This window comes from Myxocyprinus asiaticus, chromosome 19 (genome assembly GCF_019703515.2).
Source record: "Myxocyprinus asiaticus isolate MX2 ecotype Aquarium Trade chromosome 19, UBuf_Myxa_2, whole genome shotgun sequence".
Classification (NCBI taxonomy): Eukaryota; Metazoa; Chordata; class Actinopteri; order Cypriniformes; family Catostomidae; genus Myxocyprinus; species Myxocyprinus asiaticus.
The window spans coordinates 11736971-11750339 of NC_059362.1; the positions used below are offsets into that span (position 1 = coordinate 11736971).

Below are 13369 nucleotides of genomic sequence, written 5' to 3' on the forward strand. Positions count from 1 at the left end.
AAAAGGTCTTCATTCACAGAATGCAACATCCACAACGAGCAATTGGGCAAAGAAATGTGTGATGCAGCAGTTTCCTTCAGATTCAAAAGACATGTTTCATTTTTTATTTGGGCAACATGAAGTGGTGTAGTTCCAAAAATATACTGTGTGTAACGTTGGTGTCAAGAGTGGAAGAGAGGAGATGCAGGAGTGGAATCTTTAAATCCTTTAATTATACACGCTGGAGTGGAACAAACGCTGGAACAAGCACTAAATCTTAACATCAAAACTAGGCACAACGTAACACTTCATAAACTCATAGTAACACTTCACTAACACTTCAAGGACTGACAAAAGGAGTGGGTAAAATTAGAGGATATTTATACAAAAAGGAACTAATGAGGGAATGGAATAGTGGTGAGGATAATAAGAAACAGATGGAAGTGATGAGGGCAGTGCACTATGGGAAATGAAGTCCGGGGGAAAACTTCAAAATACGAGTCCTTGAAGAAAGTGAGGGAGACAGACTGTGACATTACCCCCCCCACCACCTTTAAAGGGCGACTCCTGGTGCCCAGCGATGGATGAGGAGGGTATGATGATGCAGAAGATGAAGGATACAAGGAGGATGATCAAGAGGCCTAGGGGGCGGCTTCAGGGCTGGGAATGGATCCGGGGGCCTGGGTGGCGGCTTCAGGGCAGGGACTGGGTCAGGCTCTTCCGGCCAGCAGGTAGCGTAGATACGGGGACGGTAGAGGCTACAGGCACTGGCTCTGGGACGGTCGAGGCTACAGGAACTGGCTCTGGCTCGTTAACCGTGGCAGGCTTGGGCACTGGCTTGTTAACTGTGGCAGGCTTGGGCACTGGCTGTGGCCCGGGGTTTCCGCCATAATTCACAGAATACGGGGGAAATGCAACCTCCGTGGTCGCTACCGCTGACTGAGGCGTGGAATCGACCACCAGAGCTTGGAGAGGATGAGCCTCCCCAATAAAATTTAGGGGAATTGTATGGGGAGGCATTACCTTGGAAACAGGAGCCATGGAAGGCGTGGAGACAGGGGCCATGGAAGGCGTTACCTTGGAAATGGACGATATTGAGGGGTGATGGATGAAGAGTGTGGCTCGGACGTATTCCAAGAAGGAAAGATTATCCACTTCCGGAAGAGCAGTGGGACGGAAGTTCAAGCTCATTCCGTAAACGGCACAGAGGTAGGGGTCCGAGATAGGTGGAAGTGGCGATTTGACAGAACTTGGTGTAATCCAGTAGAGGAAGGTCTTGTCGAAATAAATCCATAAATAATCTGGTAAACTCCATGATTCATGTGGGTCTGGACAAGTGGGAGAGGATGATTAGAGGGATCGCTGGAGTAGAGGAGGACGTTGAGAGGAACAGGTAAGTAAATCCGTATTTCTTTGTAGGTTAGTCCTTCTGTAACGTTGGTGTCAGGAGTGGAAGAGAGGAGACGCAGGAGTGGAATCTTAAATCCTTTAATTATACACGCTGGAGTGGAACAAATGAAAGGCTCAGCAATAGTAATCGTTGGAGTGGAACAAATGCTGGAACAAACACTCAATCTTAACATCAAAACAAAGCACAGCGTAACTCTTCATAAACTCATTGTAACACTTCAAGGACTGACAAAGGAGTTGGTAGAAGTTTAGGATATTTATACAAAAGGAACTAATGAGGGAATAGAATACAGGTGAGGATAATAAAAAAAAACAGATGGAAGTGATGAGGGCATTGCACTATGTGAAATGAAACGTCAAAATACGAGTCCTTGAAGAAAATGAGGGAGACAGACTGTGACACTGTGATTAACCCTTTGGTTTCAAGGAAAAAATTATTGGAACTAAATTAACCAGTTATAACCGGTTTCCAGCATTTAAAAATAACGTTTTCCCTCCAGAACAATTGAACATCACTTTGTTCCGGTTTTCGGTTACGTTCTTTGAACCGTTTTAATCCCTGCTGGACAGTGTTGGGTAAATTACTTAAAAATAATAATCCACTACAAATTACTAATTATCTCTCAAAAATTGTAATCAGATTACTTTAACAATTGGCTTATTGAAAAGTAATAACATTACTAATTACTTTTAAGTTACTTTTTCCACTCAAATTCAAAATAATGCCTATATTGTTTATTGTTACACACAAGTCAGCATTTCTCCTTCTCAGTGACTTGTTACGGGGCCATAACTCATGTATTCCACATAAATAATGTATTTGAAATAAGCATAACCCTATAGTGTACTTAAAAGAAATTAAATGAATTGAAAGTCAATAACTGTAATATGATTACAAGGAAATTAAAATGTAATACACTACACTACTTTTTTTTTTTTTTTTTTTTTACTAAAAATTAATTAGATTACAGTAATTTATTACTTTGTAATTGGATTACACCCAACACTGGTTGTGGAAGTAAAAATCACATTCATTTTTTTCATAGATGAATTGAGTGTTAATGATAACTTTGAAACCTTTAAAGAAAGGCCTACTGTGTTCCCAAGGTTGTTTATCAGTGCTTCTGCTGAAGGAATCGGTCTGTGTTTTCATGCTTAATAGCGGAATTCCTGGTGAAGAAGTACACCAGCCATGATCCTAATGGGGAAAATCCACCAATCAGAAAATTTTAGCAAAACAGCCCTGCAGTGACCGCCCACTTCCATGACACACTGCGAATGACGCATTTGAGTCAATCTCCCTACACTCTCAAACTAATTGTAGATTGTATATATCTGAATGTTTTGCAATATACTTTAAATATAGTTGAAGTCAGAAGTTTGCATACACCTTAGCCAAATACATTTATACTTTTTACAATTCCTGACATTTAATCATATAAAACATTCCCTGTCTTAGGTCAATTAGGATCACTACTTTATTTTAAGAATGTGAAATGTCAGAATAATAGTAGAGAGAATGATTTATTTCAGCTTTTATTTCTTTCATCACATTCCCAGTGGGTCAGAAGTTTACATACAATTTGTTAGTATTTGGTAGCATTGCCTTTAAATTGTTTAACTTGGTTCAAACGTTTTGTGTAGCCTTCCAAAAGCTTCTCACAGTAAGTTGCTGGAATTTTGGCCCATTCCTCCAGACAGAACTGGTGTAACTGAGTCAGCTTTAACTTCATGGCTGATGTCTTGAGATGTTGCTTCAATATATCCACATAATTTTCATTCCTCATGATGCCATCTATTTTGTGAAGTGTACCAGTACCTCCTGCAAGTAAGATATTTGTCCCCATGTGCACTTGCAAACTGTAGTCTGTTTTTTTTTTTTTATGGCAGTTTTGGAGCATTGGCTTTCAGGTTATGTCGATATAGGACTTGTTTTTACTTTGGATATAGATACTTGTCTACCTGTTTCCTCCAGCATCTTCACAAGGTCCTTTGCTGTTGCTCTGGGATTGATTTGCATTTTTCACACCAAACTACGTTCATCTCTAGGAGACAGAATGCATCTCCTTCCTGAGCGGTATGATGGCTGCGTGGTCCCATGGTGTTTATACTTGCCTACTATTATTTATAAAAATATGTTTTAATGACTTCTAAGTGTATGTAAACTTCTGACTAAACTGTAAATTGATTCTATGCTTCTAATCAACAACTTTGAATCAGTAATTTTATATGTTTCCATCTTTTTTAATTTGATTACGTCATTCGCAGTGCTTAATGGGATTTTAGTTCATTCCCTCATGAAAGACGGTAAGTACACATTCTTGTACCTTTTGTCTTTTTTATATTTCTGATTTTCAGATACTTTTTGCTTCAAATTAAATTTTGTAATGTTATGATTCCCCTCTGAGCTTGTTGATTTGGTTTTTGGCTAAGAATTCTTCTATGAAAGATTTTATGAAATACCTTTGGAAAAAAATAAATGGAGAAAATGCTTCCAGAACCAAGACAGCTGAAAAAGCGGGTGGGCTCTGTTGCGCTACGTAGCTAAAGCACACTATGCTGTTAGCAGGCTAATTAAAGCACCACTTCTAAAAATGTCACCCCAAAAATAAAAGTACTCTTCAATCTCATTAACTGACTGTAAAAAAAAATAAAAAAAAATAAAAAATGGCCTTTTAGTTATCAATTTCAAATGTAGAGTTTGAATAACTGCCCTGGTTTGATCTTGTTGAGAACTCAATTATCCAAGTTTTTGTTAGTGGAACTTGTGATAGGTTATTGAACTTAGAAAAACTAGTAAGCTGAAATAAAAAATATAAGTCGAGAGAACTACGCACATCACGCTAACGTATTCGGATTCCCATCATGATCTGCAGGATGAATAAATTATGCAAAAAGCAGTGTTACTGTCTTTAACTTATTTTTTTGTAACTTATTTTATTTATGCTGTTGGTTGTTGTGTTTATTGTCACTAAGTTATTTGTCAAAGCTCATCTTTTTACTCGATGGCATGTTTGATTTGCGTGTTGAGGCCCATGTGTGTCTCCTTGACAAGCTGAAGTCTGAATATGATAAATGGAGCAGATGTTGGCCTCTAATCATTCAACTGGACATTTACCATCAAATGGAAGTTTATTTTACCTCTTACAATGGAATACCCCTAACTACCTCTATGGTTATCCATAATATTTAATGATAATATAAGTAATTGAACTTCTATATTCGATTTTAATTGAATTAGAATGAAGTTGATTTTAAAAGACATTATGCTAATTTAACAAGTTATATTGATTTATGTCAACTTCATGTTCTGTTTAAACAACTTCCCTCTTAAATTGTCAGAACTTAAAATTTTAAGGCAGCACGAACATTTATATTTAATTTTAAGTTGAAACAACAGTTTTTTGTTGTTTTTTTACAGTGATCAGTCGGTTGATGGATGACTAGCAGATGAGCATTAGTTATGACCTTCCACACAAGCAGCTGTTGTAGAATCTTTGGAAGTAGATCATTAACCTTTGAGAAGATGATATTCCTCTAACCAGGGGGCTGAAAACACTATCTTCTCACTGCTCAAACCTGTCTGGGCCTTCTTTGAATCCCACAGCCTGTCTGATTCCATGGCTGTGCAGTGAGTTCTGTCACTGTATATAAACTGATCAGCCATTAAAACCACTGACAGGTGAAGTGAATAACATTTATTATCTCGTTACAATGGCACCTGTCAAGGGGCGGGATATATTAGGTAGCAATTGAACAGTCAGTTCTTGAATTTCATGTGTTGGAAGCAGGAAAAATGAGCAAGCGTAAGGATCTGAGGGACTTTGACAAGGGCCAAATTGCGATGGCTAGATGACTGGGTCAGATCATCTCCAAAACTGCAGGTCTTGTGTGGTGTTCCCGGTATGCAGTGGTTAGTACCTACAAAAGTGGTCCAAGGAAGGACAACCGGTGAACCGGCGACAGGGTCATGGCTGCCCAAGGCTCAATGATGTGCGTGGGGAGTGAAGGCTAGCCCGTCTGGTTTGATCCCACAGAAGAGCTACTGTAGCACAAATTGCTGAAAAACTTAATGCTGGCCATGATAGAAAGGTGTCAGAATACACAGTGCATCACAGTGCAAGTATCCACTGGCGTACATCCAAGTGTACAGTGAGAGGGAGGTGAAAAGTTCTTGTTTTGGGGCAATCTTTGGGGAAAGAGATACAGTCTCATGTTATTGGCCTGGCCTGTTATTGTCCTGTAACTTTATCACCAGACACCTCTTTCTTTACATCCCACTGTTCCACTTGGCAAGGTGGGGGTTATGGGTAACTCTTTCTCCCACTCATTTTCTTTCTGTATCGCTCTCACACACATGCAATCTCTGTTTTTCCATCTCTTGGGATTATGCGAGGAAATAATGGCCCATATCCAATTCACTTTGCACATTTGTTATCAGCCTGGATTCCCTTGTCTCCTCTGATCTTTCAAGAATATGTCAGTGTTCATCTATGGAGCAGCCGAGAGTACTAATAGCCATTCATTTTCTCAGAAATACACAAGAAAGGTTGGAGTCAGACCTGAGGATTTTACAGGCGTAGTGCTCACCCTCATGTTGTTCCAAATGGCTTTCTTTCTTCCGTGGAACACAAAAGATGATGTTTTGAAGAATGTTCACACTGTTTTATTTCCCTATACAACATAAGTATGCAGTGACCAGGGACTGTCAACCTCCAAAAAGGACAAGAAAACCAGTAAAAAAAAAAGTAGTCCATATGAGTGTATTCCTTGTTTGCTATATCTTAGGTCTTCTAAAGCCATCTGATAGATTTATGTAAGGAATAGTCTGAAATCTGCAAATGTTCAGGCACTTTTAGCACTGGATTTCTACGTAATTAAGTCTCAGTAAAACATTTTTAACTCAATGTATTTTTATATAGGCTAATTTCATAGTTAACATTTAATTTATCCTAAACACACAAAATTAAGTAATATTTTCACACTTTTTATGAAATTTGACAAAATAACACTCTGCTAGCAAGTGATATTTTTTTCCCTTCAAACACTGCTTGTCTCACATTTCTCAAAAGCTTGCTCTTCACTGACACTTTTGTTGACTTTAACAAGTACACTATTTTATATATATATGTGTGTATATATATATATATATATATATATATATATATATATATATATATATATATATATATATATATATATATATATATTATACACTACCGTTCAAAAGTTTAGGGTCACTTACTCATTCTTTATTTTAATTTTTTTTTCTTCACATTTTAGAATAATAGTAAAGTCATCACAACTATGGAATAATAGAAATGGAAATATGGGAATTATGTTGTGACTAAAAAAATCCAAAATAAATCAAAACTGTTATATTTTAGCATCTTCAAAGTAGTCACACTTTGCTTAGATTTTGCAGAAATGTATTCTTGGCATTTTCTCAACCAACTTCTTGAGTTATCACCCTGGGATGCTTTTTAAACCGTACGGAAGGAGTTCCCATCAATATGCTGGGCTTTTCTTAATTATTCGGTCCAAAAAAAACGTTTCAAAAACGTTTTTATTTATTCATTTTTTTTATACAATTTTAGTTTTGTAATTAAATTTAACATGTTGGCACAATTATATTTTTGTCTACAAAACTAATTTCATACATTTAAGCATATGCCATCAGATCAAATGTTTTTTAAGATCATGAGAAACATTTCAGGCAAGTGATCCCAAACTTTTGAACGGTAATGTGTGTGTATATGTGTGTGTGTTCCTGCTGAAAAAGGCCACTGCCATTAGGGAATACCATTGCCATGAAAGGGTGTACCTGGTCTGCAACGATGTTTAGGTAGGTGGCATGAGACAAATTGATGTCCACATGAATGGCCAGACCCAGGGTTTCCCAGCAGAACATTGCCCAGATCATCACACTCCCTCCACCGGCTTGTCGTCTTCCCACAGTGCCTCTTGTTGCCATCACTTCCCCAGGTAAACGGCACAAATGTATATGGCCATCCAGGTGACCTAAACGAAAAAGGGACTCATCAGACTAGTTGGCCTTCTTCCACTGCTCCAAGGTCCAGAAATCATTTTCACACATTAAATATTGAAATGGATTGTTTATTTCTCTCTTTGTTTAGATTATTATAATTTTAAATGTGTCTTAATGTGCATTTGTTTTATAATGGATTTTAATAGTTTAATATTGAAAGTCAGACATTGGGACAAGGCTAAAACAGTAAAATCTGTAAATAAAATACATTAGAAAAGTACCAAAAATAAGTGAAGGCATGGTAAAAAGTTTAAAATTTAGTTTTTATGAGGCCTTTGTATAACAAAAAGAAAAAGTTGAAAACCCCTTGGACCTCAAATGGCCCAAAGTTGAAGAAACATCTCTATATAGTTATTCACTGACAATCTCTGTCATAATACTCAAATCTTAAAACTGGATTTGGTCTTGAGCTTGGTCTAATGGTTTAATGGTCTTGGTCTTGTCATGGACTCGGTCTTGCCATGGACTCAAGCAAGTGTTAAACCAGTCGAGTCCCTCTATAAAAAAGCTTTTATTATTATCGTCTTACTATTTCTTTGACTAAATGAACAATTTGATTCACACATCCAAAATTAACCAATGATTAACTGATTTTCTTTTGCATATGACTTGATACTGCTGCAAGGTCTGGAGGTTATCTGGAGGCATGTACACAATGTATTTTTTTTACATTGAAATATTCCATTACAATGAATGGAATATAGCAGCTTGTAGTTTGTATTGCTATTTTAAGCACCTTGGACCTAACATCATATCTCAGATTTACCATATAAATTATTTGCTTAAGCTTATGTTGGTGTAAACAATTTAGTTATTTATACTATACATTTAACACATTTATTAAGATTGCATTAAGCTTCTATGAGTCTTCTCTCTGAGTCAACCTACTCTGGTCTTGGCCTAGACTCATACTCCGATGAGCTGGTCTTAACAACTACACTGCTTGGCATGTCATGATTGGTTACGAGACATATGGGAACCAATGCCGTTCCATTACACCTAGTGCAATGCATCTTCACAAGTTTGAATATACGCAAGCGCGAATTAGATTTGAGAACAACAATGGAGAACAAGATTTTCAGAGAACAAAATTTCTTCAGAATAACTCCTTTCGTGTTCCATAGAAGAAAGTAATTCATATGGGTTTGGAACATGTGGGTGCATCAGTGATGACAGAATTTTCATTTTTGGGAAAACTATTCCTTTAAATGTTTACATACAGTCTTGGTGCACAGGGTTACAAAATATTGTTAGTACTGTATGCGTTTTGAAAAAGAGCCATCTCTCAGCACCCAAATATGGGTTAATATGTGTTTTTCAAGGTATTGTACTTTGTAGCTAAGAGGAACTGATTTAGACATGATTTTATAGGTTCTCAGACAACCAGGTATTGGGAAAATGTGTTTGTCTTGGGCCTTAGGAATGGAAAATGCTTTTTTAAGTCTTGTTTGACAAAAGGCCATTCCTTAGCAGTTTGTATCTACATGAGTAGTTGAATCTTAGATGTCAACTCTGTACAAGAATAGCGTTTGCTTTCGGCTACAACTATCTGCTGCTTCAGGCTTGTTATTTAGATGAGGTGAATAAACATAAATCATAACAGATCTCAGCCGATTTACAGAACATTTCTGCTGTGGATCTAACACCGCTTTTTCCGCTAGTCACCAACAATTGGCTTCAGATGCTTGTACAATATGTGTGTGTTCTGTTTATGGTTTGATTTGATTTAAGGGCTGTAATAGTGTTAGCAGACAGCAGCGTAATTGTCCAGCCCCTGGACTCCCCCTGCTATGTGTGACAGAAGCAGCAGTGATTCAGTTCTGTGCTCCTCTGAACATTGATAAGAAGGCTACTTTGTGTAGTAAAATAGGGAAAGCAAGACAAATAAGGTTTCCATCCTTTCACTTTGTTTTGTCGCATGCATTTTTAAAGACCTGATCAGAACATTTTTTAAATGAAAAATTTTTCTTAACTCTGTATGAATGTGGAAAGTCAAAGTGGGGTCACAGTCTGAGACCAATAATGAAATTACTTCTATTTTGCAATTTTATGGTGGCTTGACAAAGGATTGTTTTCCAAAATCCCTAAACCAAGATCAACATTATCAATTGTAACTTCTCTTTGAGCTACGAGGTTACATCCGACTTAAGCCCCGTTCACACATGCAGCAACTTCAGGTGACAAAGCGACAAGATCACATTCATTTTCAATGAGAGCTGGCAACATGAGGGCCAGCGACCGTTGGTAACTTCCTGAATACAGGAAGTTGAGAAAAGTTTAACTTTATGCAAAGGAGGTGCGTCTTTCTGCAGCTACTACCAACAGGAGTAGAGTCTCAGCGAGATAATGGTGAATTTGCGTACTTTCAGAGTAAGTACTGCATACAGTAGTTTGGTTGCACACTCACCGAACACTTTATTAGGAACAGCTGTACACCTTTTATTCATGCTATTGTCTAATCAGCCAATCATGTGGCAGCAGTGGAATGCATAAAATCTTGCAGATACGGGTCAGGAGCTTCAGCTAATGTTCATATTAACCATTAGAAAGGGGAAAAAAATTTGATCTCAGTGATTTTGGCCATGGCATGATTGTTGGTGCCAGATGGGCTGGTTTGAGTATTTCTGTAACTGCTGATCTCCTGGGATTTTCACGCACAACAGTCTCTAGAGTTTACCCAGAATGGTGCCAAAAACAAAAAACATCCAGTGAGTGGCAGCTCAGCGGATGGAAACGCCATGTTGATGAGAGAGGTCAACGGTGAATGGTCAGGCTGGTTCGAGTTGAAAGAAAGGCTACGGTAACCACAATTGTAGTGAGCAGAAAAGCATCTCAGAATGCACAACACTTGAATCCTTGAAGCAGATGGGCTACAACAGCAGAAGACCACGCTGGACACTTTACTAGGACCATAGTGTTCCTAATAAAATGCTCAGTGAGTATATATCAGAACAGTGACTGAAACACCCAGGTTTTGAACCAGTCAAGAAGACAAATGCACTCTCCAATTTTTAAAACAACATTATCTTTCAATTTAAATCACTTTGAGAGCACCACTCCCTTCCCTGTGTTCAGTCCAAGTCCACAATTCTTTTATTCCCATTTTCACATCCATCAACAAAAATATTTGGACGTGCTGAATTAGCTGCAAACAAGAACTGGATCATTTGATTACTGATTGCTGATTGAAGCATTTGAATAGCCCTGCTGTCACTGACTGTGGGAAAGTACTCAACTATGCTGTTGAGATCAGAGAGAGTAGGCGGATTGTACTGGAACCCACAGCATTCATTTAAGAAGCTTGGTCTTAACAAGGCGTCACATTTGTTTAGTCTGGTCCGGTCCAACCTTATTACCATGAACTCGCATTAAGACGTGAGGTCATTATTCTGTTTCTTTCCAAAACAGACATTTTATCTCTTGAGATGAAGTGAAACAGAGCTGTACATTTGTCAGCTAGGCTTCATTCACACAGCAGCAATCAATTTTCAGTGAGTGTTTAAATATGGTTATTTTATGAACAAGAGTGACTGCTGCATTCTATAACCAAGGTCACTTCCTTAATTTTCGGGACTGGTATCTAAATTTTAAGTGAGTTTGGTTAGCTTGGGCTGTGTGAACGGATCCAAGGTTGACAACTAGTTGTCTGTCAAGTCATCCAATGCGAAAGCCACTCACTTCTGCACACATACTGCTTGTCTCGTATATGTGTTGGGTTTTTTCAAGTGGGCTTCCAGTAACTAATGGGAGTTGTAGATATACAATAAGCTGTGTGTCATCAGAAGTTTTTAGATCTAGTCGCTTCTACCAGTGTGGTCTGGGTGCGACCCAAATACTGTGCTCCACACTTTTGAAGCCACTTCTAGTTAATTAAGATTTGGCAGATGAACTTGCGCCTCGATTGGACTCGATTAAACAAAGTTGTGTTAACTGTGATAAGACTCAACATGATCACATTCCTGTCTGCTGTTATATGAACATGACAATTCAATATATAGTCAAACCATTTGTGAAAGCGGTTGTCAATCCCAAACAGTAACTGTATTAATGTAGCCCTATTGTTTCCAGTTTTTTGAGGATGTTGTTTTTTCAGAGGAGGGACCTTCCAGTTCACTGACATGTCGTGCTGGCTTTTTCAGGTTTCTCCCGCACTCTACTTTCCACAGGAAATGTTTTGAGGAAGTGAGAGTTGCTGATGTGAGAGTTATCAGTTGTATTGTCAGATTGCAGCATGGAATGTCAATGTAACACAACAAAGAATCATGAGAAAAGATGCCCAGACTGTGACCTTAGAAACCACAACTGTTTCTGGTTGCGGGTGAACAAAGACATACAGGTGTGTTTGTTTACATTGCAGTTCGAGGAAGACCGGCATGAGTGTCATGTCAGTTGTAATATTGGTAATTTCTTTAGATGTGTGACCTTAAGAAGCTTTTCCATTGTTCCTCTGTCTTATCTGCCTTGCAGCAGTCCCTAATCACAATAACAACTCACAGTTTTGAAGTGACTCAGCAAGATGAGTGAGCTTTGACAATTGGGAAAGCAATGCACTATGGTGAAACAACTTTATGAAATCTGCTGTGTTTCTTTTTTTCTTTTGTTTTCTGGACCTTCAGGATCTAGCGAGGAGGAGTCGGGGTTTATAACAGCAGCACTGGGAAACACATGGAGTCATAGCGTTAATACTCGCCTCATCGTTCAGTATAAAGACTCAGAACAGAGACAGGTAAACACCCTCCAACTCCTTCATGAGAATCACCAGAACATTAAACCAGAGCATTAAAACCACCTGCCTAATATTGTGTAGGTCCCCCTCGTGCCGTCAAAAGAGTGGTAACCCGTATCTCAGAATAGCATTCTGAGATGCTATTCTTCTCACTACAGTTGTACAGAGCGGTTATCTGAGTTACTATAGACTTTGTCAGTTCGAACCAGTATGGCCATTCTCTGTTGACCTCTCTCATCAACAAGGTATTTCCATCCAGGAATCCCAGAAGATTAGCAGTTACAGAAATACTGAAACCAGCTCATCTGGCACCAACAATCATGCCACGGTCCAAATCATTTTTGAGATCACATTTTTTCCACATTCTGATGGTTGATGTGAACATTAACTGAACCTCCTAACCTGTATTTGCATGATTTTATGCACTGCACTGCTGCCACATGATCAGCTGATCAGATAATCGCATGGATGATTGTTGGTGCCAGACGGGCTGGTTTGAGTATTTCTGTAACTGCTGATCTCCTGGGATTTTCATGCACAACAGTCTCTAGAATTTACTCCGAATGGTGCCAAAAACAAAAAACATCCAGTGAGCGGCAGTTCTGTGGATGGAAATGCGTTGTTGATGAGAGAGGTCAACAGAGAATGGCCAGACTGATTCGGACTGACAAAGTCTATGTAACTCAGATAACCGCTCTGTACAATTGTGGTGAGAAGAATAGCATCTCAGAATGCTATTCTGGGATGCGGGTTGCCGCTGTTTTGGCTGCATGAGGGGGACCTACACAACATTAGGCAGGTAGTTTTAATGTGGTGGCTGAACGGTGTATATTGCGCTTTTCTGACACTACACTCAAAGCACTTTACATTGTGAATAGGGGACTCTCCTCAACCACCACCAATGTGCAGTATTCACCTGGATGACGCGACGGCAGCCATAGTGTGCCAGTACGCTCACTACACACCAGCTACTGGTGGAAGAGCCATCAATATCGGAATTCAAAACCAACTAAAAAACACCAGAAAAGTATAAATCTTATAAAAATCTTCCAGACACATGGCTCTTTGACCGTGTGCGACGTTTTTATCTAATTTTCATGACAGTGCTTATTCTAAGTGCAGTTTTCGTGCCAGCACAAAGCACAAATGGGCGTGGTTGGGAGTGTTTTTGCTACTATGGGTGTAGGTGCACAAACTGTGGGTGT

General features: G+C 38.7%; 1 protein-coding gene across 3 annotated transcripts in view; it reads left to right on the forward strand.

Annotated features, from left to right (window-relative positions):
• rad51b (RAD51 paralog B) overlaps positions 1-13369 on the forward strand; it is a 67787-nt gene that overhangs the window by 15224 nt on the left and 39194 nt on the right. For 2 of the 3 annotated variants that reach the window (XM_051645369.1, XM_051645368.1), the window contains one exon: positions 12055-12164. In XM_051645369.1, coding sequence (XP_051501329.1) covers positions 12055-12164 — 110 coding nt within the window. Of the gene's footprint in view, positions 1-12054; positions 12165-13042; positions 13197-13369 lie in introns of those variants that run through there. The other variant, XM_051645370.1, reaches the window with a different exon arrangement.